The sequence below is a fragment of the Rhincodon typus genome, chromosome 9 (genome assembly GCF_021869965.1).
Source record: "Rhincodon typus isolate 14 chromosome 9, sRhiTyp1.1, whole genome shotgun sequence".
NCBI lineage: Eukaryota > Metazoa > Chordata > Chondrichthyes > Orectolobiformes > Rhincodontidae > Rhincodon > Rhincodon typus.
In genome coordinates, this window is record NC_063340.1 from 76667333 (window position 1) to 76690269 (window position 22937).

General features: G+C 45.1%; 1 protein-coding gene across 1 annotated transcript in view; it reads left to right on the forward strand.

Moving 5' to 3' along the window:
* Nucleotides 1–16343, forward strand: part of ltbp1 (latent transforming growth factor beta binding protein 1) — a 294397-nt gene extending 278054 nt beyond the window's left edge. The window contains exons 27-31 of the mRNA XM_048601362.1: nt 5250–5378; nt 7885–8025; nt 12024–12164; nt 16021–16179; nt 16318–16343. Coding sequence (XP_048457319.1) covers nt 5250–5378; nt 7885–8025; nt 12024–12164; nt 16021–16179; nt 16318–16343 — 596 coding nt within the window. The remainder of the gene's footprint in view (nt 1–5249; nt 5379–7884; nt 8026–12023; nt 12165–16020; nt 16180–16317) is intronic.
* Nucleotides 16344–22937: the final 6594 nt, after the last annotated feature.

The window sequence follows — 22937 nt, forward strand, 5'->3', positions numbered from 1 at the left end:
ACAACAGAATCGTACCCCTGTTACAAACAGAATCTTACCCCCCCATTAACAACAGAATCGTACCCCTGTTACAAACAGAATCTTACCCCCCCATTAACAACAGAATCGTACCCCTGTTACAAACAGAATCTTACCCCCCCATTAACAACAGAATCGTATCTCCAAACAAACAGAATCTTACCCCCCCATTAACAACAGAATCGTATCTCCAAACAAACAGAATCTTACCCCCCCATTAACAACAGAATCGTATCTCCAAACAAACAGAATCTTACCCCCCCATTAACAACAGAATCGTACCCCCGTTACAAATAGAATCTTACCCCACCATTAACAACAGAATCGTACCCCCGTTACAGACGGAATCTTATTTAGCTCATACCTCTGTCTACATTGAGAGAACAGGTGATGAGTAGCTACCTAAAAACTGGTGGAACTGCAAGTCTGTGCCTATTCATGAATATTCCCTTCAAGGATGAGTGAGAACACACTAATCAAGATGTTCTCCGAATGGCATAAACTATTAATCAACCAATCTGTCTGCAAACTGTATTTGTGCTTCTAGTGCGGGAAAATCAGTCAACTGCATTGACATATTCGAATTCACAGATCAGAAAAAGATTTGAGCCTTCAGTTACTCTCCTGGACATTGAATGTGACCCTGTTCCAAGTTACCATTTAACTGAAAAGGCCTATTCTTCTGTAAATTCCGGTTAAGCGTTTATTGTTGCAAGGGGCAGCATGTTTGCCCATGTTTAAAGCAGTAATGTTTGAAAATAGCAAAGTGAACAGGGAATTATAAAACGCAGACCATGTCAGTCTAGACAGAGCTGATTTACACTTCATTGACAATAGGAATGAGCCATGTTTCAGTCTGTTTAAACACCTACTCTTTGGCTCAAATGGAATCCAACCAGTCTCAAAAAAATAAGTCAGCTTCTGAAAAAAGCGCAGTTGCGTATGTGGAGGAATTTACAACGCTGCTTTAGTGCTTTAACATATTTTTAGATGTGTCAACAAAGCTTAGTTATCCATGTGCAAATTTCTGTGCATGTACAGTTGCAGTTTCCGGCAAAACCTGGTAGATACAACAGGTGCAATTCTGCATATGTCATATATTACCATCTGACTTGCAGTTCAACTTATTTGGCAGTAGTAACCACACAGTTTGCCTGGTCTGGACAGAGGTAAAGGACAGAGTAGAAATGCCAAAAGTTATTCGGCAAGGTCACGCTACTCATCTTTGACCCCCAAGGTGATCTTCCTACCACGTACCATCAGGAAGACCACCCCTTACCGTCTCTGTAATATCACCCACTTTGATCCTGCCAAGCCCATCTTCTGCTGAAACCCTTATTCCTTTTTACTAATTGTATATTTGACTAATCCAGTGCACTCCAGGCTTACCTCCTATATTTTATCATCCATCACTGTGCTCCCTGACCTGCAAATTCTCACCTTTGATTTCAAATTCCTCCATGGTTGCACCCCTCACCCGCATCTCTGTGATGTCTTCCAGCCTCTCAACTCTCTAAGGTGCCAGCATTGGTTGAACTTTAGCTTTTGACCATCCCTGATCAGTGTGGGCTGTACCTTCAGGTGCGTTGACCTTAAGCTCTGGAATTCCCTCCCTACATCTTTCCAACCTGCTGCCTCACTTACCTCCTTTCAGACACACTTCCTCACCCAAGCTTTGAACAATCTCCTTTAATATAGCCTTATGTGCCTTGCTGCCACATCTTGCTTTATCACACACTGCTGAAACTGCCTTGAGATGTTTTATTGCTTTAAATTTGCCCCATAAATGTAAGTTATTGTCAGCACAGATGTCACAGAACTTTGCACTTTGTTGGATATGCCCAGTTGGAGTTTCTGTCTTACCAATTTCAGCGATACTGCTGGGATAGAGAGCACAAGCTCAGGAGTAATTTGTACAGGGGGCAATGGGGGATAAATCACAAATGGTTCAACCACCCTATTATTCACCTGTCATTTCCATTAAGGTCCATGGGAACGAAAATTGTTTGAGATGTGTAATGTGCAGGTAATTTAAAAGCCTTCAGGATGCCATGTTCCACGATCACCCAAAGTCAAAGATGTTTTAGCCTTTCTACCCCAAACCTGAAAGGAGGGAGATAACCCCAGGCCATTTGTCTCTCAGCAGCTGTCTCCAAATTTCATTGTCAAAAGCCCAGAAGCAGACCAGCTGCACAATATATTTGCTCTTTGGAGACTGGCAACAGAGACGAGAGTAACTACATTTAGCTGGGATTATCATGTTCTATCCTAATATTTCTCTGTAAATGTGACTTCAGTAGGCAAAATATAGACCACGCTCACTGTAAAAATCTGTTTGTTCTAAAGTACATTATAATTCTGTTGCCACATGCAAGCAAGTTATTCCTTCCTGTTACAAGAGGTAGAGGGGCAGGTTAAGGTGGGTGTATCAGAGTCTCTACTGATCCCTTTAGTTATAAATCGCTGACAGTCCCTATGGTTACCAATCACTGCCAGTTTCTATAGTTACAGATCACTGCCGATTTCTATAGATATCATTCTTTGCCTATCTCTGTAGTGAGCAGGCACTGCCTTCCCTTTAGATATCTACGCCTTGCCCAATAAGTATCAGTTTCTTCCTATCCTTCAAGGTGTGTACTAGTGATCAGGCTGAGAGCATGTTTTCTGCTGATATTTTTCCACACCCTGTCGTGTTGCACTTTTCCCTTCAGTTGCTCATGAAAACCTCTCATTTTCAACTTCAGTGAACCATGAGCCATCTGACAAGGGAAAGAATACATCAGGTCATTTGCTGTTACCTTCCCTGTGTGCTTAAAGGAAACACAAGTACCCTTCCCAAAGGATACTTCCGGTGTGTGTGACCATTATCACTCAAGATTCTCAGTTTTCAGCCATCACCAGTGAAAATGCACAGGTTTTCCCCTTTGGCGAGGGCTTGAGAATCTGAGTTGCACTTGTACAAAGGCTGGGACGATGTCCACTGAGGTTTCAAATGACTTCATCTGAGTCACTGGCACTCTATAACTTGCCGTGTTGACCATGATATCTGATGGTCGCCAAAGCTACAATCTGTGTATCTGCCTATCACTATGCTCAGCTCAGTTGGCTGGGTTGTCATGCCAACAGAGCAGGTCCAATACTGGCTGAAGTCACCATGGTCACACTTTCTCAACTTGCCCCTTGTCTCAGGTGTGGTGACCCTCAGGTTAAACTCACCACCAGGCGTCTCTCTCTCTAATGAGAGAGCAGCATGAGGGACTTCTGGAACTGTGGCACCTTTAGTTCTTTCACACTTCCTGTATCCCAGAGCTGACCTATCGCAATGTTTAACAATGCCATTCAGAACCAAACACCCAGGTAGTTTGTTTTCCCCTGGAAGAGCTATCACTTTTTTTTTAATTGGAGCTGATTTTGTCGGGGGTATTGCAGCTAAGAACTCAATCAAAAACAAAATAGCAGCAAAAAGGGCCATGCTGCTCATCTCTCCAGTGTCAGCTTCCAGCATTTATTGTTTCTCTTTCCAAAGCTCCTTTAAAAGCAATCGCAGAGTCAGCTTCCTTTAGTTTTGTGAAGCTAGTCCATGTCTTAGCAACTCTCTATGGACAGAGACTCAGGGAAATGGAAGTGTAATGGTTGTGCAAGTAGTCATGTAATCTGGAAGCAAATCCCACTGTGGCAGCAGGGGAATCTGAATTCAGTTAATTAAATAAATTTGGAATTAAAAAGCTGGGATCAGTTATAGCAGAAGTGGAACGACTAGATTGTTGGATAAGTACACCCGGTTTGCGCATGTATTTAGGGGAGGGAATCTTCTGTCCTTACTCAGTATGCCCTATGTATGTCTATGGACACACAGTGAAGTGGTTGACTCTTAGCCGCCCTCTCAAAAGGCCCAGCAAGTCAGTCATCAAGAAGGTGGTAGTGAGCTACCAATACATTCTCATGGACAGTTAGGAATGGGTCATGGGTTGGTCTTACCAGAGCTGCCTGTACCTCAAGTCTTTTGCTTTGCTGATGATGTTAATCCTTTTTAGATATCAACTCACCAAACTAGTGCAAATGGTTTTTCAACAATTTACCTAACCAAAGCCCTTCAAACAATTTCAGATCTTCTATTAATTCTCGTCTTAATCTTCTTAGCTGTAATCATCAGGGTGACCTTATTGAGGTTTATTAAATCATGAGGGGTACAGATAAGGTGAATGGCAGGTGCCTTTTCCCTCAGTAGGGGTTTTCAAGACTAGGGGGCATATTTTTAAGGTGAAAGGTGAAAGATTTAAAAAAGACATGAGAGGCAACTTTTTTCCACAGCGAGTGATTTGCGTGTGGAATGAACTTCCAGTGGAAGTGATGGATTTGGGTACAGTTACAACATTTAAAAGATGTTTGGATAAGTATATTAATACAAAATGTTTGGAGGGATATGGGCCAAACACAGACAGATGGGACTAGTTTAGTTTGGGATTGTCCTCAGCATGGACTGGTTGGATTAAAGGATCTGTTTCCATGCTGTATGACTCTAATAGGTCTACCAGTTGTTAATTTGAAGCCCATGAGCTCTAGCTTTGTGCTTGGAAGGTTATTGTAGTTAATTATTTATCAATTATGTTTGATTATATGCATGTGGAGGGCATTAATATGGATTTCACTTGAGCATGTCTAAATAGAACTCACTGGAACAGTGGCATAGTTGAGTTTGGAGGTACGTGCTTGCAATGTCTCACTCTGTAAATAAATGTGAGACTGAGTAAGTATTGGCTCGAATTACATCATCCATTAACTTGCTTTCTGAAACAAAACAACATAAATAAAGACCAAAAGTGCTGGAGAAACACAAAAGCCTGGCAGCATCTGTGGGGAGAGAAACAGATTTAATGATTTGAGTCCAATTTTAGTCTTCTTCAGAACTTCCGAATAATGGGCTCAAAATGTTAACTCCTTTCTTCTCCCACTAGAGGTGCTGCCAGACGTACTAAATTTCTCCAGCATGTTCTGTTTTTATTTCAGATTTTTAACACCTGCAGTACTTTGCTTTTACATAACATCTGTGTTGTCTGTACCTCTCAGTGGGTATGGGACTCATGTTGGCTGCAGCACCATTGCCAAGGCAAGTGATGGCTGATTGTAAGGGAATGTTTCGGAGCATACTACACTCTAGTTTGATTAAAGTCAGATGTTATCTTTGCGGTCAGTTTATTATATTTAAAAACGTACTTTTTTTTTGTTCACAGATGCTGATGAATGTGTTTTATTTGGACAAGAGATCTGTAAGAATGGCTTTTGCCTGAACACACAGCCTGGCTACGAATGTTACTGTAGACAAGGCTTCTATTATGATCCAGTCAAACTGCAATGTCTTGGTAAGTTTACTTCATAATGCTTAGTAACATTGAAAACATAGCACAAATGTGACCGTATTGATGTTTAGGTCACCAACAAATGAGAGAGAGATATAGATCAAGGTATGGAGTTGGATGAAGGGATTGGGGGTTTTTATAATGAACAAAAGTGTTAAAGATATTAAAGGCTTTGAGTGGTGTGGAGAGAAAGCAGGGATGTTGTGATCTGATACCGGATAAGCCGTGATTATATTGAATGGCAGAAAGGGCTTGAAGGGCTGAATGGCCTACTGTTGCTCCTAGTTTTGATGTTTCTAAGGGTAGCTGTGTGTACTTTGAATGCACACTGCTATGTAGCTGTTAAAATGGAATGGATACTCTGCCCTTGCCAGCCTGAAACCTCTTATACAGTCAGTTCTTCAGAGAAGCGAAGCACTTTCCTAAGAGCTGGGAATTTCATGTACTCATGCAAATTCAAGCCCCATTATATCAGCTCCGTTTCCTGAACACTTCCCCAGTCTTCCTTCCCAGTCTTCCTCCCTTTCTGCTGTGGAACCCGCGGCCCATGCTGTTTCTCTCTTTCTCTCACTCACTGACCCTTGGTCTCGCTGCCTCTCCCATTCCCACTCCAGACCCTAGGTTTACATAGACCTTGGGCCTGGCTGCTGGACTTTCTGATCAGTCTCCTGCTGATTTCCCTCAGCAGTTTTGCTGAGGCTGTTGGCCAGTTTTAATGGCACTATCCCTAACTTGTATAACATTTGCCCAATTATTTTAGTGAGATAATGTTTTTTTTCGCCACGATTTGAGAAATGATTCACTTCCAGGACCCAAATATACATCGTGGACATTCATAGCATGGTTAATGTACAGTGTTGAACTATGTACAAAGTAGCAATCAGAAGATAAACATACCAGTAGAAACAACTTTTTTTTATTCTTTATTGCTATTGTGAAGCTTTAGCTTTAACTGTTCAGAGGCATAATATTGAAAAAAACGCAGACAATAGTATGCAATGCTGGAAGTACACATCAGGTATAAAAAAAAAGAAGTGGACTTTTGGGGGTTGGTAGGAGGCGACTGGATTTACAGCGGAATTTTTTTTAATGATGTTGAGATCTATCGAGAGTTTTATTTGCTTCTTTCATCTGTAAGAAGCCAGGTCAGCCTTGTGTTAAACTCCAGGCCTAGGTGCCTTTCTTCCGCCCCAATGGCGGTGTTCAAACTAGGGCACAGTGGTTGGTAACATTTGCCCAGTGCCTCAGTTGGGAGCCCTATCACACGACAAATTGACAGGGTGAGTGCCACTGACAATTTAGTATTAGCCTTGGCCTGTGGCCCACATATTGTGAGCCTTGTAACAGTTTGGGAGGCAATGGCCTAGTGGTATGATTGCTAGACTATTAGTCCAGAGACCCAGGCGATGTTCTGGTGACCTGAGTTCAAATCCCTCCCTTGGCAGATAGTGGAATTCTTAATTTTTTTTAAAATTGGAATTCGATTTTTAAAAAAAAATTGAGAGTCTAATGAGGACCATAACATTATTGCCAATTGTTAGAAAAATTCATCTTGCTCACTAATATCCTTTAGGGAAGTTCCTGCCATCTTTACCTTGTCTGGACTATATATGACTCCAGACCCACACCAATGTGGTTGATTGTTAACTGCCCTCTGGGCAATTAGGGATGGGCAATAGATGCTGGCCTAGCCAGAGACACCCACATCCTGCGAATAAACTTTTAAAAAAGTTGATCGCTGTTCAGCAAACAAAACTGATATACTATTGGACCTCTGTTGTCCTGAAAAGTAAATGAATGGATAGCTCTCTCACTGCTGTCAGTACAAAGATCGACCATCTGGGATCACACTAGGGAATGAACCTAAGACCTCCCATGCTTCTACCACACTCTACAGTTGTCACTCGATGAGTTTACTTCTAAGATGAGTTTGTCATCTAAGATGAGTTTACTTCTTCATTACTCACTGTGGATGTGTAGGCATCAGTAACAAGGGTGGCATTTATTGCTTAGTCCGGTGAAGTGCTTGTCTTGTACTCTCTTGTCAAGGTCTCTCGCGGTTCCTGCACTCCCATTAGAGCTGTACCTTTTAGATGGTGAGATAGCAAGAATTGTGGATGCTGGAGTCAGAGATAACACAGTGTGGAGCTGGGGGATCACAGCAGGCCAGGCAGCATCAGAGGAGCAGGAAAGTTGGTGAAACATTGATGAAAAGGCAGCTATGTTCCTGGCCTAACACGGTGTAGAGCTGGATGAACACAGCAGGCCAAGCAGCATCAGAGGAGCAGGAAAGCTGACGTTTTGGGTCGAGACCCTTCCTCAGAAATCATGTACCTGTTCCTGGCCTGCTGTGTTCCTCCAGCTCCACACTGTTTTGACCTTTTAGATGGTATTGTCTCTCCCCATCCTTCCTTCCAGGTTCAGGAGGTAATGGGCTGGAAACTGTAGCGATGCTGTGCTCTTTCTCTCAAGCCAAACTGTAACATTTGATCAATATTCTTTACACTAGATATCGACGAATGTCAGGATATAGCGAGTTGCGTAAATGGGCAATGCCTTAACACTGAAGGTTCGTACAACTGTTTCTGCACACTCCCAATGGTCCTGGATCCTTCGGGGAAACGCTGCACGCAGCCTTTAGATTCCGATGGTATGTTCCCACTGTTGCTGTGGAAATGTTAAATGGCGAGAGGCTTGAATAAATATGCTAAAGCTTGTAGGAACATGCTCACAGTGCACTGGGGTTGCATTTCTGTGGGGGTTCTCCAGATCATCCATTAGAATGACCGCTGGATGTCCATGGCAACCGTGAAGAAATGGTGTAAATTATGGCCCAGAATTTTTGATGTCAGATGGTCATCTCCACATACAGACTCCCCATCAGAACAGAAGGAATTGCTGTGGGACTGGAGGTTCCACTGGGCAATTCTCCTATTACTGGAATCCTCTAATATTATGCATTTAAATCAGAATTCACAGGGTTCTGATGAAATTAGATAGTTTCTCAGGAAAAGTTAGTCGATTAAACACCTCTTCTAACTCTTGAGTAAGCATTAAACGGACCCAATGTTTACTTCCCCCACTCTGCTCCCTTAGACCACAACAATGGCCCCCTTCACCACCAAGAAATTGTACTGACTTCTGCCAGAAGACAACCCACCACATTGCTCCAGACCTGAGCCCCCCATTCCCCACTCCAGACCTGAGCCCCCCATTCCCCGCTCCAGACCCGAGCCCCCCCATGCCCCGCTCCACACCCGAGCCCCCCACTCCCCGCTCCACACCCGAGGCCCCCATTCCCCGCTCCAGACCCGAGCCCCCCATTCCCTGCTCCAGACCGAGTCCCCTTCCACCACCCTTTTCTTCTGAACCTGAGCCCCCTTCCTCTGCCAATGAACTGACTGCTCCCCCAACCGGGACCTGAGTGCCTCCCTTGCCCAACTCCAGACCCAATCCCTCTTCCCTCACTCTGGCAGCCTGTCTACCTGGTATCTTACCATTCTACCCACTTGGCCCCATACCCTCCCAGCACCCTAACCTCGATTTACCTCAGGTACTTAGCGTTTTGACAGCAGCTGTAGAGAGGCCGTTTGTGGGTCTGGACCTTTTATTACAGAGTGATTGCTGTGAGAAGGGGGACATGGCTTGACTTCCTCTGACAGTTCTGGTCTGTAAGAAGGCTGTCAGAATGGAAGTACGCTCCACATTTCTGAACGAGCCCTGATTGAAATCTCACATCAGAAATGTGGAACTCTTCCGGTGAGTCTGAAACAATGGGCAAAAGACAACCTGCTGAGAGTCCAATTCCTTGGAAAATCCAGCCCTGTATCTTTACAGATTCTGCGCAAATCACCTGCTGAGGTTTGGCTAGATTCTTGGCATAATATGGCTAGATTATGCTACTGTGAAAGGAATATTCCTCTCGTAGTTCTAGCTGTAGGTCTGGAGATGGGGATTATCCACATTCCACTCTCTGACCCATGTAGTAGACAGGCACATGGGGTTGTCATGGGAATCCAGTTCCATATATGGGTAGGTCAGCTTGATGGTATTCAGGATCTTCCAGGATGAACTTCTAAAAGATTCTGCCACATTGCTGTCCTTTAATGTGATTGGGTCACTATTAGTACCTCCCACCTTCCTACTCTAGCAGCAATTATTGCCCAGTATGGTACCCATCTTTCGTAAAATTTATTCTTCATAGGTCAGTATTTATTTTGCATCTCTAATTGTCCTTGTGAAAGCTGCCCTTTTGAACCGCTGCAGGCCTTGTGGTGTAGGTACACTCACAATGTTTTAGGGAGAGAGTTCCAGGATGTTGGAAACGAAGGATCACAAATATAGTTTCAAGACAGGAAGGTGGATGGCTTGGAGGGGAACTTGCATGTGATGTGTTTCCATGCATCTGCTGCCTGTGACCTAGAGTGGAGGGATTTCAGATTTGGAAGATGTTATTAAAGGAGTCCCGATGAGTTGCTGCAGCGCATCGTACAAATGATGCACACTGCTGCCACTGTTCCTCAGTAGTCAAGGGAATGAATGTTAAAGATGGTGGATCTGGTGCTAATCAAGTGAGTGACTTTGTTTTGGATGGTGTGGAGCTTCTTCAGTGATGTTGGAGCTGCACCCATCCAGGTAGTGGGGAATATTCCGTCACACTGCCTTGTAGATCGATTCCAAACTTTTTCTCTGCTGTTGGTATTTATATGGCTGGTTTGGTTCTGTTTCTGGTCAATGGTAATCATAGAATAGAATCATAGAATCCCTACAGTGTGGAAACAGGTCATTCGGCCCAACGAGTCCACACCGCTCTCTGAAGAGCATCCCACCCAGACCCATTCCCCTAATTCCCTGTGCCTAACCCACCTAACCTAAACATCCCTGGGTACTATGGACAATTTAATATGACCAATCCACCCTAACCTGCACATTTTTGGACTGTAGGAGGAAACCGAAGCACCTGGAGGAAACCCATGCAGACCCGGGGAGAATGTGCAAACTCCACACAGACAGTTGCCCAAAGCTGGGATTGAACCCAGGTCCCTGGCGCTGTGAGGCAGCAGTGCTAACCACTGAGCCACTGAGCCACCGTGCCACCCTTAATCCCAGGCTGTTGACAGTGGAGGCTTCGGTGATGGTAATGCCATTGAGTGTTGAGGGTAATTAGTTAGATTATGGCAGCATAGAATCACAGAATCCCTGCAGTGCAGAAATGGGCCATTTGGCCTGTCAAATCCACACTAACTGTCCGAAGAGCATCCCATCCAGACCCAGCACCCTGCGGTATCCTGTAACCCCACATTCCCCATGGCTAACTCACATAGCCTACACATCCCTAAACACTGTGGACAATTCCAGCAAGGCCAATCCACCTAAACTTTGGACTGTGGGAGGAAACCGGAGCACCAGGAGGAAACACATGCAGACACGGGGAGAATGTGCAAACTCCACACAGACAGTCACACAAGGGTGGAATTGAACCCGGGTCCCTGGTGCTGTGAGGCAGCAGCTAATCACTGAGCCAGTGTTTCAAGTCCTGTGAATCTCCTTCAGAACTATTCTGAAGCGGCTCACTGGACTTGTAATGTTACTCAGAGATAGTAAGAACTGCTGATGCTGGAGTCTGAGATAACAAGGTGTGGAGCTGGATGAACACAGCAGGCCAGGCAGCATCAGAGGAGCAGGAAAGCTGACGTTTCGGGTCTGGACCCTTCTTCAGAAAATGTTAACTCTGTTCTTCTCTCCACAGACTTACTCCAGCAATTTCTGCTTTTGATTGTTTCTGCAGTTCTTTGTTTTATTTTAATGGTTAGATTCTGTCTTGTTAGAGATTCTGTCTTTGTGTGGTGCAAATGTTACTTGCCTTTTATCAGCCTGAGCTGGATGTTGTCCTGGTCTCACTGCATATGGACATTGTCTCTTTCTGTATTCTGACATAGTCCCTATCAGAGTTTTGCAACTTGTACCAACTGGTCGCTGGCATTTCACCTGTAGGAAGGTAAAAAACAGCATGCGATGGTGTTAGACCTCTTTCTGACCAGAAAGAACAACTCGCAAGTTGCTTGCCATTTAGTATGAATGAATGAAAGAGAACTAAATAAATACTTGAAAAGAAACAGGAATGTGAAAGAGCAGAGGAATGGGACTAAATTGGCAGCTGTATCAAAGGCTAAGCATGTGGGATATGGAGCTGCTTCTGTTGTTGTATAATTCTTTGCTTCAATGAAGACGAGGAGGGATGATTTCCTGGGTTTGTTTCACATTGTAGCAGAAATAAGATCAATGATATTGTCGAATCATATACTCACAAAGTAACTCGTTTGATTTTTTTTGCTTAAGGAGATTTGGGAGTGTTCCTCTTGCTTTGGCCGGTCTGAGTTCTGGATCTGCGTTACTATGGCAATCCACTGATCCTTGGCACTGCTCCTCAGTTCTTCTTGTGAAAATCATTATGTAACAGGAACTAAAATTGTATTTTAAATCTGTAAAGATGCTGTCATTTGGAATTGAAGTGTTTCTCACGGTAGCTGAGATTCAGCGTTGTGGTTTGTTTTATTTTTGATCTGTTGCACTACCTTGCTGGCAAGCTTTCCAACATTTCTGTGCATGATGATGTCGGGCAGTGCAAAATTTCATTTTATTTCTTAGATATCGATGAGTGCCAGGATCCATCAAATTGCATCGATGGTCAATGCATTAACACTGACGGCTCGTACAACTGTTTCTGCACATACCCAATGATCCTCGACTCTTCAGGGAAACGTTGCATTGAGCCTCCAGACACTATTGGTATGTCCCCGTGGCAGAAACAACTGCTTTAGTTGGCATGGTTGCAATGATTTACATTCATTTTATACTGCAGATTATATCAGATGCCCCTTATTTCAAAAAAGGCTTGAATGACATTGACATCAACCTACTTAAAACTGACCTCTTATCTGTAATGTAACTTATTTTTTCTTCATTTCTCTATTCTGGAACTAAGGATTCTACCAAGATACCTTTGTACCTAAAATGGTGTTGTAAGTGGCGAGTTGTAAACTATTTGCTGTGCTTATTTGAGTACATGTAACAATAAAGCTAATTCAATTCAATCCAGTTCTTTCTGTGTCTCAGCATGAAATTCCTGACTGAGAACAGAAGGACCTTGGGATGTTAAAGGTGCTGCAAAAAATGCACATTTTTGTTATTTGGATGGGAGGAGGGGAAGGGAGACATGCATTTATCCAGTGGCCATTATGCAGCCTGTCCTGAATGAAACAACATTTTACATAAAGCTTCAGGGAAATCTGGCATTTTCTTCCTGCACCCCCTACCCTACAACCACAAAAACTCCCACATAGACTTTGTCAACTGCACTACGCTCATCTATACACCTAATCACCTTGAAAAACTCAGTCAAACCTGTCAAATATAACCTCGCCCTGAGAAAGCCACGTTTTCCTTGTTTAATCCTAGCCTCTCCACTTGTTGATTAATTCCATTCCTCAGAATAGTTTCCAAATGTTTCCCTACCACAGGCGTACAGTGAATAACAGTGCAAACTGGAGGAACTTCATCTTATCTTCAGACTATACATTTTACAGCCTTCTGGATTTAATATTGAGCTCAACACCTTCAAATTGTGAACCAACTCCCATTCCTTTTCTTTTAGCTTTACTTGTTACATTCTCTGTCACCATGTCCTGTCTCCCTTCCCTCCATCCCAGTGGCACTGACTGTTCTTTCCAGTCTGGCAGTTAGACACACCATTGTTTTGCCACTCTCACATTCGGATCACTTAATCTGAACTACCAACATCTCTTCTCCCCCAGCAGTCTACACCCCACCACCACCCCACTACTATGGCATAAATGCTGTCCCCTCCATACTTCACTCCAGCTCTGATGAAGAGTCATCCAGACTCGAAACGTTAGCTTGCTCTCTCCCCATGGATGCTGCCTGACCTGCTGTGACCTCCAGCATTTGTTGTTTTCAGTACGGATCCCAACATCTTGCTCCTACATTATAGTTCCCCCTGATTTATCCCTACTGCCCTTCTTGAGTAGTGGTGCTACATTAGCTGTTCTTCAGTGTGCTGACCCCTCTTCTGCAACCAGAGGTGATTTGAAAACTAATGTCAGAGCCCCAGCAATCTCCTCCCTCGCCTCCCCACAGCAGCCTGGGATTCATCTCATCTGAGGGGAGAGATAGTAGGAACTGCCGATGCTGGAGAATCTGAGATAACAAGGTGTAGAGCTGGATGAACACAACAGGCCAAACAGCATCAGAGGAGCAGAAAGCTGACGTTTCGGGTCTAGACCCTTCTTCAGAAATGGACCCTTCTATCCGCCTCCCCCTCTCTCCCTATTTATTTCAGAATCCCCTTCCCCTCCCCAATTTCTGAAGAAGAGTCCAGACCCGAAACGTCAGCCTTCCTGCTCTTCTGACGCTGCTTGGCGTGCTGTGTTCATCCAGCTCTACACCTTGTTATCTCTTCATCTCATCTGGGCCTTGATGTTTATCCGAGCCTGTTAAAACCTCTCGACGGTAATTTGTTAAAGTCAATCACAGCCCTCCCTCCTGCTTTCTGTACCCACATCGTCCTTCTCTACAGTGAATACAGAAGCTCGGATGCAACAGGCATCGATATCCAACTGTGTTTCATAAATCTGTTTCACCAACTGCTGTGCTGGCAGGGGGGACGTGGCAAGGGGGAGGTCAGGCACCGCTGTAACACATTCATTCAAAGTTTGCTAAGATCTAGAAAAGCAGCAGCTGTACAAACACCCATTGTCTTGCTATCCGAGACCTCCCACTTTAAAATCCTCTTTATTTTTTTGGACTTACTTATCGGAGAACTGCCACCCACACAGAGGAAAATATTTTGTCATTCACACTTTGAGCGGCTGCTGAGTGATTGCTCCTTCGCACTCAAAACGCACACGTGACCCTAATTTGTTTCTTTCCTACCAACATCTCGTCACTTCAGTGCCCTGGGTTGCTGCTCATACAAGCACGCTTTCCCCGCTAACCTTCAAAAGCATGATGCACGAGATGATTAAAAAGATTTGACGGCAGATAGTGAGAAAACAACTTCTTTTTCTGGGGAAGCCCACAACAAAGAGGGCGTGGCCTTAAAATATGAGCTTTGCAATGCAGGACTGATGCCAGGAATGCTCCACAGAATGTAGTGTAATCGTGGAACTCTATCCCACTGGAAGCTGTGGAGACTCGGGATCAATTGACAGTACAAAGGGGAGATTTATTGATTGATTGATTTTTGAGAGGATTAAGGGTTAGGAAACTGAGGAGGAGGTGTTGTAGATCAGCCATGATCTAACTGAATTGCAGAACCATGCAAAGGGGCTGAACGGCCTCCTCCTCATGTCCCTAAAAACATGAATGTCCGAAACCATGGCGCATGTGTGTGGGTGTCCACAAAGTGATCCCAATGCAACATTGAATAGTATCCTTCCCTAAGCTTTTACAGAACATTGGGATAAGGTTGGCGTTTTCTGGATGGCAGCCTACAACTAGTGGTGTGCTGCAGGGATCAGTGCTGGGGCCGTAATTATTTAATATTTATTTACGGAAGTGAATGTATTGTCGCTAAGTTTGCAAATGACATGAAAGTAGGTGGGAAGGTAAATGATGAGAATGGTACAAAGTGTCAGCAGAGGTTATGTGAATGGGCAAAACCTTGGCAGGTGGAATATAATGCAGGAAATGTGAGGTTATGTACTTTGGCAGGAAGAATAGAGAAGCTAAAAATTATTTACATGGAGAAAGGCAGCAGAAAGTGGCAGCAGGTCGAGCTTTGGGCATCCTCATGCATAAGTCATTTAAAAAAAAGCACACAGTTTCAGCGGGTAATAGGGAAGGCAACTGGAATGTTGGCCTTTGTTACAAAGAGAATTGAGTATAAAATTGAGTATAAAACTGTACAAGGCCCTAGTCACATCACAACTGGAATACTGGCACTGGAGGCAGCACCAGAGAAGGTTCATAGGCTGATACCAGGTATGCAGGAACTGTGTTATGAGGAGAGGTTAAGTAGATTGGGCTTGTACTCATTCAGATACAGAAAAATGAGAGGCAACTTCATTGAAACATACAGAAATCTTAGGAAACTTTACAGGGTAGATGCAGGAAGGTTGTTTCCCCTTGTGGGAGAGTTTAGGACTGGGGGCATAATTTCATAATAAGGGGTCACACATTGAAGAGAGAGATGAGGAGGAGTTTTCTCTCTGAGGGGAATGAATTTGCAGAATCCTTTACTGCAGAGGGCTGTTGAGACCGGGTCATTAAGTATATTCAAGGCTGAGATAGACAGAATTTTAATCCAACAGGCTAAGCAGCATCATAGGAGCAGAAAGGCTGATGTTTCGGGCCTAGACCCTTCTCCCGAAACGTCAGCCTTTCTGCTCCTATGATGCTGCTTGGCCTGCTGTGTTCATCCAGCTCTGCACCTTGTTGTCTCGGATTCTCCAGCATCTGCAGTTCCTACTATCTCAGAATTTTAATCCATAAGGGTTATAGGGAAGAGGCAGGAAAATGGAGTTGAGGATATTTGCTATGATCGCATTGAATCGCACAACAGACTCGATGGGCTGAGTGGCCTATTTCTGCTGCTATGTCTTATGTCCTTGTGGTCTTTTTTCAGAACAAACCACTGAAGAGGATGTGTGCTGGCAGGCTGTGAGCAGTCAAATTGTTTGTGGGTCACCCCTGGTGGATCGGAGGACTACCTATACTGAGTGCTGCTGTATGTATGGAGAAGCCTGGGGTATGGACTGTGCTCTTTGTCCCCGTCGAAACACAGGTGAGAAAGACTTACCCAGTCATTTACACTTAACACTTTTCCTGAAGAATAGAAGTGAAGTGGTGGGATCATGAGAGTGGTAAGAAAAAGGAAATGTCCTGTGGTTTATTGTAAGAACATATTTCTCTCTGATTGCAGTTTACCAGTTAATAAACCTGAAATAGTGTTGTGAGTCTGAGGGCTGTTTTAATCTTTTTGGAAAAAGGGTCGGTAAATTCAATGGAATTGGGGATGCCACAATCCACAATCATTTCTCTTCATTTTCAAATTTGGTGAAACTTGTCTGAGCATTGTCGGACAATTCTCCATCTCCAAAGCAGTGGCTGGTCATAATCTGTGAATTGTGCACCTGATCATCTCAAGGAATGTGAGAAATCGGCGAAGGTCCAGCAGGGGTGAGACACTGGGCGCCATTCAGATTATTGGCTTCACACATCTCAAACGCGAATGGGTGTTGGCTCTTACAGTTCCTGCTGGTACACAGACTGCCTCAAACAGAGGATTACCAAGCAGATTTATGGCCCCAGCGATAATTAAACAATCATTCCCATGACCTCATTTAGATTGTGGTTTATAATCATTCCATGTTCAATCACTCCACTTCTGAATAACCATTACTCTTTATTTAGTCCCTCTGCAACATGTTGGCTGACAATTTGCAATATCATAAATGGATGCCTTCGTTTTTCTTGTTCTGCTTTTACCCTTGTCTCGACCTTATGAGAGCTCTGTTAGCTACATGACAGCACGGCATTCCACTTGGAGTGACACGGGAAATTTACTCACATCTTGGGAATGGTTTGGTGTCCAAACTGATGCCAGGTTGCACTCCACAGCCAACAGACCGATTTAAAAAAAAAACACACACGCACAAATGCCATCGAGTCATAGATTCATGCAGCACAGAAACAGACCCTTTGGTCCAACCAGTCCATGCTGAACACAATCCCAAACTAAACTAGTCTCACCTGCCTGCTCCTGGCCCATATCCCTCCAAACCTTTCCTATTCATGTACTTATCCAAATGTCCTTTAAATGTTGTAATTGGACCTGCATCCACCCTCTGTGTAAAAAATTTTCCCCCTCATGTCTTTTTTAAATCTCTTTCCTCTCTCCTAAAAAGTGTGTCCCCTAGTCTTGAAAACCGATGTCCTAGGGAAAAGACAACTACCACTAACTCTGTGTGGAGCTGGAGGAACGCAGCAGGCCAGGCAGCATCAGAGGAACAAGAAAACTGACATTTCGGGTTGGGACCCTTCTTTTTCCTGAAGAAGGGCCTGGCCTGCTGTGTTCCTCCAGCTCCACACTGTGTTATCTCTGACTTCAGCATCTGCAGTTCTTGCTATACCACTAACTCTATCTGTACCCCTCAAGATTTTATAAACATCTACAAGGTCGCCTCTCAACCTCCTACGCTTCAGTGTGAAAAGTTCCGGGCTATCCAGCTTTTCTCTATAACTAAACCTTTCTGGTCCATTTGTTGATAGATTTGGGGAAACGGAACAAGGAATCCATTCTGCTGCTTTTCCTCTTGTCTGAAGGACAATGTCTGTGTTATCAGATCCCTCCACTCCACCCTTGTCTCTCTGTCTTCATGCAGTGTATGTAAGCAAATAGCATGGTATTGTGTGAACTCTTAATGATAAGATGTCTCATTGCCATGCAAGGTTATACAATTAGGTCTCTACAGTAAAGCACCAGCTGTAGTACTAGGAGATAGTAAGATCTGCCAATGCTGGAGTCAGAGATAACACAGTGTGGATGCTGGAGTCAGAGATAACACAGTGTGGAGCTGCATGAGCACAGTGGTCCAGGCAGCATCAGAGGAGCAGGAAAGTTGACATTCAGACCTGAAACGTCAACTTTCCTACTCCTCTGATGCTGCCTGGTCAGCTGCAGTACAAAACCAGGCACACCTGAGCCTCAACCCATTAGTATTTTCCGTTGACTTAGTCCATTCACTGTCTAATTTTAAAATGGCACTTCTAAAGCATTGAAGTTGCAGGTTTCCCTAGCAGCACTTCTTGACATGGGCTGTGTCTTCTGCTAATCGGATAATAATGTGACAAGTGTGAACTTATTCAGTGTTATATCCGTCAATGTGTGCTGCTTCTGAATTGACCTGGACATGAAACCAAATCCGAAGGTCTGGCCTCTTTATTCCGGCACTAAACTGAAATGTAGGAATTTCCTGAGTTTAGATTGCACATTATGGAAAAGGCTGGCATGGATGTCAGGTTCGCTACTGCCACCTACTGATAGTGTGGACAAAGCACCGTTGAAGATCATCAGGATTATATCCCTTATTACTGAAAAATCCAGTATTATAGCAAATCGTAAAGTTTGCAAAATCGCACCTGAGAAACCTAACCCCTTGTCTATGTAACAAGCAAAAATTAATTTATCACAAAGTGATTTGGGATGTTGTAAATGAGGGATTGGCATAGCTTGGCACCAGTGTGTGCCATCTACTAGGTGCTGGGCAGTAACACTACAGGTGCTTCTCCAGTTCTTCACAAAACTGTGACCCTGACCATCTAGAAGGACGAAGGCAGCTGGCAAACAGAGCACCACCACATACAGGTTCCCCTCCAGGTCATGCGCCAGCCTGACCTGGAGTCACCGTATTGACATTCCTTCACCGTCGCTGGGCTAAAATCCTGGAAATCCCTCCCAAACCTCACCCCGTGGACTGAAGCGGTTTCAGGAGGCAGCTCACGCCCAGGGAAATGAGGGATGGATGATAAATGCGGGCCCAGCCGGAAATGCCCGCTTCCTCGGAAGAAAAGGTTTTTTTTAAAAAAAAGGCATTTTCCCCCGTGTGAACCATAAGCGAGAAATCTCAATGCAGTTGGAATTCCACCTGCTATGTTGGCAGTGCTCCCGTGTGACCACATTCAGCAGGATATTTGGCAGTAACAACAGTCCCAAAACAGAAAATGTCATTTACCATTCCTGTCGCTCAATCTCCTCCGATGTCAACTGTCCACTCAGCTAATTCTTGAATTTACTTTCGTCCAATGACAGCAGAAAGACTAAAATATTCTCTACGACATGTACTTACTGTTTTGGGAGGCATTTTTCCTCATTTTGAAAGTGGCCTCCTAAGATTTAGGTGGCACAGTGGCTCAGTGGTTAGCACTGTTGCCTCACAGCACCAGGAACCCGCGTTCAATTCCACCCTCGGGCAACTGTCTGTGTGGAGTTTGCACATTCTCCCTGTGTCTGCGTGGATTTCCTCCAGGTGCTCCAGTTTCCTCCCACAGTCCAAAGATCTGCAGGTTAGGTGGATTGGCCATGCTAAGTTGGCCATAGTGTCCAGGGCTTTGCAAGCTAGGTGGGTTAGCCGTGGGAAATATGGAATTACGGGGTTGGGGGGGTGTGGGAGGTGGAGATTGCTAGGTCTGGGTGGGATGGTCAGACATGATGGGCTGAATGGCCTCTTCCTGCACTGTAGGGATTCTATGATTGTAAATTTTCTATGCACTGTTGAAACTTGCAGTGTTGGGGTGCCAGAAGTGAAGGCATTTTCTATAGCATGCTTCTTTCAGGTAATTAGCTAGACACAACGTAGGACCATTGGCATCTCTTTCCATTCGACAGAGACCATTAGCTGTTTAGGACAGGATGGGCCGCATTCCTCACCAGGAAAGGGTCAGGAGGAAGATATCCATGAGCTGCCACAGATGGTCCAGGAATTGAACCTGTGACATTAGCATTAATCTGCTGTATATTTGAACTGTTTCGAGGATTCGTATTTCCTAACCAACCCATTCAGATATATTATGACACCTCTGTAGCAGGTGGGACTTGAACCCAGGTCTCCTAGCTCAGAGGTAGGGACACTATCACTGTGCCACAAGAGGTAATGATGTCTTTTTAAAAATTATGCATGATTAAACCAGTTCTGAAATCTACCCCTGGAAAGAAAGACAAAGTAATTACTGTACAAGCTAAATTATTTTAAAAATTAAGCATTTGGCAAAACAGTGTTGGGTTAACGGTGGCTTTCTGTGATTGTGCAAAATAGGTGATAGTGAATTGGCTGTCTTTGTTCTCTCTCTCCTGACTTTTATTTCATTGGCATCAATCTGTAGAGATGTGAAATGGGTGGCTCATTCACTATTAACCATTTCACACTATTAAATAAAGACAAGATTGCTCAAGTATGTTGCTGGCATCATAATATCACAAGGTATCACAAATATCAGGGACACCCTCAAGGCTTCACTGGCAAAGTGCTGCATTCCCACAGACACCTGGGAATCTCTGGCCCAAGGCTGTCCAAAGCAGAGGAGGAGCATCAGGGAAGGTGTCGAGCACCTTGGGACTTGTTAATCAGGGAAAAAGCGGAAGCCGGAGAAAAACAGCATAAAGGAGCGCACTGCCGCACCAACGCCCCACTCACCCCTTCCTGTGACCACCTTCTGCCCCAAGTGTAACAGAGCCTGTAGTAGCCACATTGGTCTGTACAGCCACATGCGGACTCGCCCTGAGAGTGCAATAGAGTCATCCTCACCTGAGAGGGACCGCCGATGCTAATGTGATGAATGAATATCATGAGAAACACAAAACTCAGAGGTCATTCAGTTCATTCGTCCAGTATGTTTCCTATAACAATGCTGTTGCTTAAGGGCATCCACTGTGGGAGCAGGCCATTCGGCCCATTGAGTCCACACTGACCCTCCAAAGAGCATCCCACCCCCACTACCCTAACCCTGTATTTCCCATGGCTAACCCACCTAGCCTATACATCTCTGGGCACTATGGGTAAATTAGCATGGGCCAGTCCACCTAACCTGCACATCTTTGGACTGCAGGGAGAAATTGGAGCACCAGGAGGAAACCAATGCTGACATGTGGAGAATGTGAAAACTCCACACAGACAGTCACCCGAGGGTGGAATCAAACCCAGGTCCCTGTCTCTGTGAGGCAGCAGTGCTAACCACTGAGCCACCTTGCCTTGTTCCTTCTGCTGCCTTCCCTGAGAGTCCATTCAGTTCCATTGTGTGGTTTGAACTTTCTGACCTCAGTAGTGGCACACTGGACATTGTGACAGGAGCAACTGAGACTCTGCTGCGATGTTTGTACCTGCCATCTCCCAAAGCTTGAAAGAAAGAGAAAATCTGTATCGATGGAGTGCCTTTCATACCCTGAGGACATCCTGAGAAAATTGCTGAAGTAGAGACATAGGAAATAGGAGCAGGAGTAGGCTATTCGATATGATCATGGCTGATCATCCAACTCATTCCCCTGTTCCTGCTTTCTCCCCATATCCTTTGATCCCTTTAGCCCTAAGAACTATATCTGACTCCTTGAAAACATAATCTTGCTTTTGGCGGTCCTGGTCAAGGAGTAAACCTAAGTTATTGAACTAAGAAACCACTGCCATTCGAATCCTGCTGTGAGAACTTTTACAGCCACCCTCGAATTTGAGAGTAGGTTCCCAGTTTGTTGTTTTAGATGATATCTCTATCAAGGCGATGGGCTCAAATCCTGCACTTTTTTAAAAACTTGATTTGGTTTGGAAACGCTGACGCACTGATATCGGAAGCAGTGAACGGATGCATGTTCCTACCAGAAATAGAAAGCCAATGGAAATGACAGCAAATTCAGTCAATAAAGTGAGTTCAGCAGTTGAGAGGGAGTTCTCAAATGGACACTGTCGAGCCAATCTTGCTTAACCTGCGGTTACCAAAGGAGAATTTCCCAACCGGCATTGGGGCCGGTATGGGGGCGTTTCCCAGGCCTGTGGGTGGTCTCAGGGCAGCTGCTGGCACACATAACATCCTCATTGGTCCCCTCTGTGCTTGTAATTGGGTTACTGAGGCAAGATGGCCAATCAGAGATGGCTGCAATGCAGGATGACCAGTGCCCCCACCTGGAGACAGTAGTATGAGGAGGCTGAGTGTGAGGAGGAGGCAAGTGTGAGGCAACCTCAACATGGAGGAGCTTTTGGCACATTTGGGAAATTTGAAACTTGGGAAAACTCCTTCATTAGGACGTGGAATGTGTGTGTGTAAGACCCTGACCTGGGACAGGAGGCTGTAATCCAAGGAGAGTGATACAGCAAAAGAGTGTGAACAAGGCAATTAATAAAATCCATATTTGCATATGGCGAGCAGTGAGATAGATGTATTTGGCTCAGAGTGAACAAGAGCACAGGGAGAGAGCAGGAGCACGGGGAGAGAGCAGGAGCACTGGGAGAGTAGGAGCATGGGGTGAGAAGGAACAGGGGCAGAGAGCACGGGGAGAGAGCAGGAGCAAGGGAGAAAAGAGAGAATGGAAGCATGGGGGGGAGAGCTGGCATGAGGGGGAGAAAGAGGGCAGGAGCAAGGGGAGAGCAGGAGCATGGGAAGAGAGCAGGAACGAGGGAGAGAAAGAGAGAGCGGGAGCAAAGTGGGAGGGCAGGAGTCAGGAGGAGAGCAGGAGCATGGGGAGAGAATGAGGGCATGGGGAGAGAGCGGGAGCGTGGGGAGAGAGCAGGAGCACAGGGAGGGAGCGGGAGCACGGGGAGGGAGCGGAAGCATGGGGAGGGAGCGGAAGGACGGGGAGGGAGCGGGAGCACGGGGAGAGAACGAGAGCATGGGGATAGAGCGGAAGCATGGGAAGAGAACGGGAGCACGGGGAGAGAGTGGGAGCATGGGGAGAGAGCAGGAGAATGCGGGAGCACAGGGAGAGAGCGGGAGCATGGGGGGAGAGCGGGAGCATGGGGGGAGAGCGGGAGCACGGGGCGGGGAGAGCGGGAGCATGGGGAG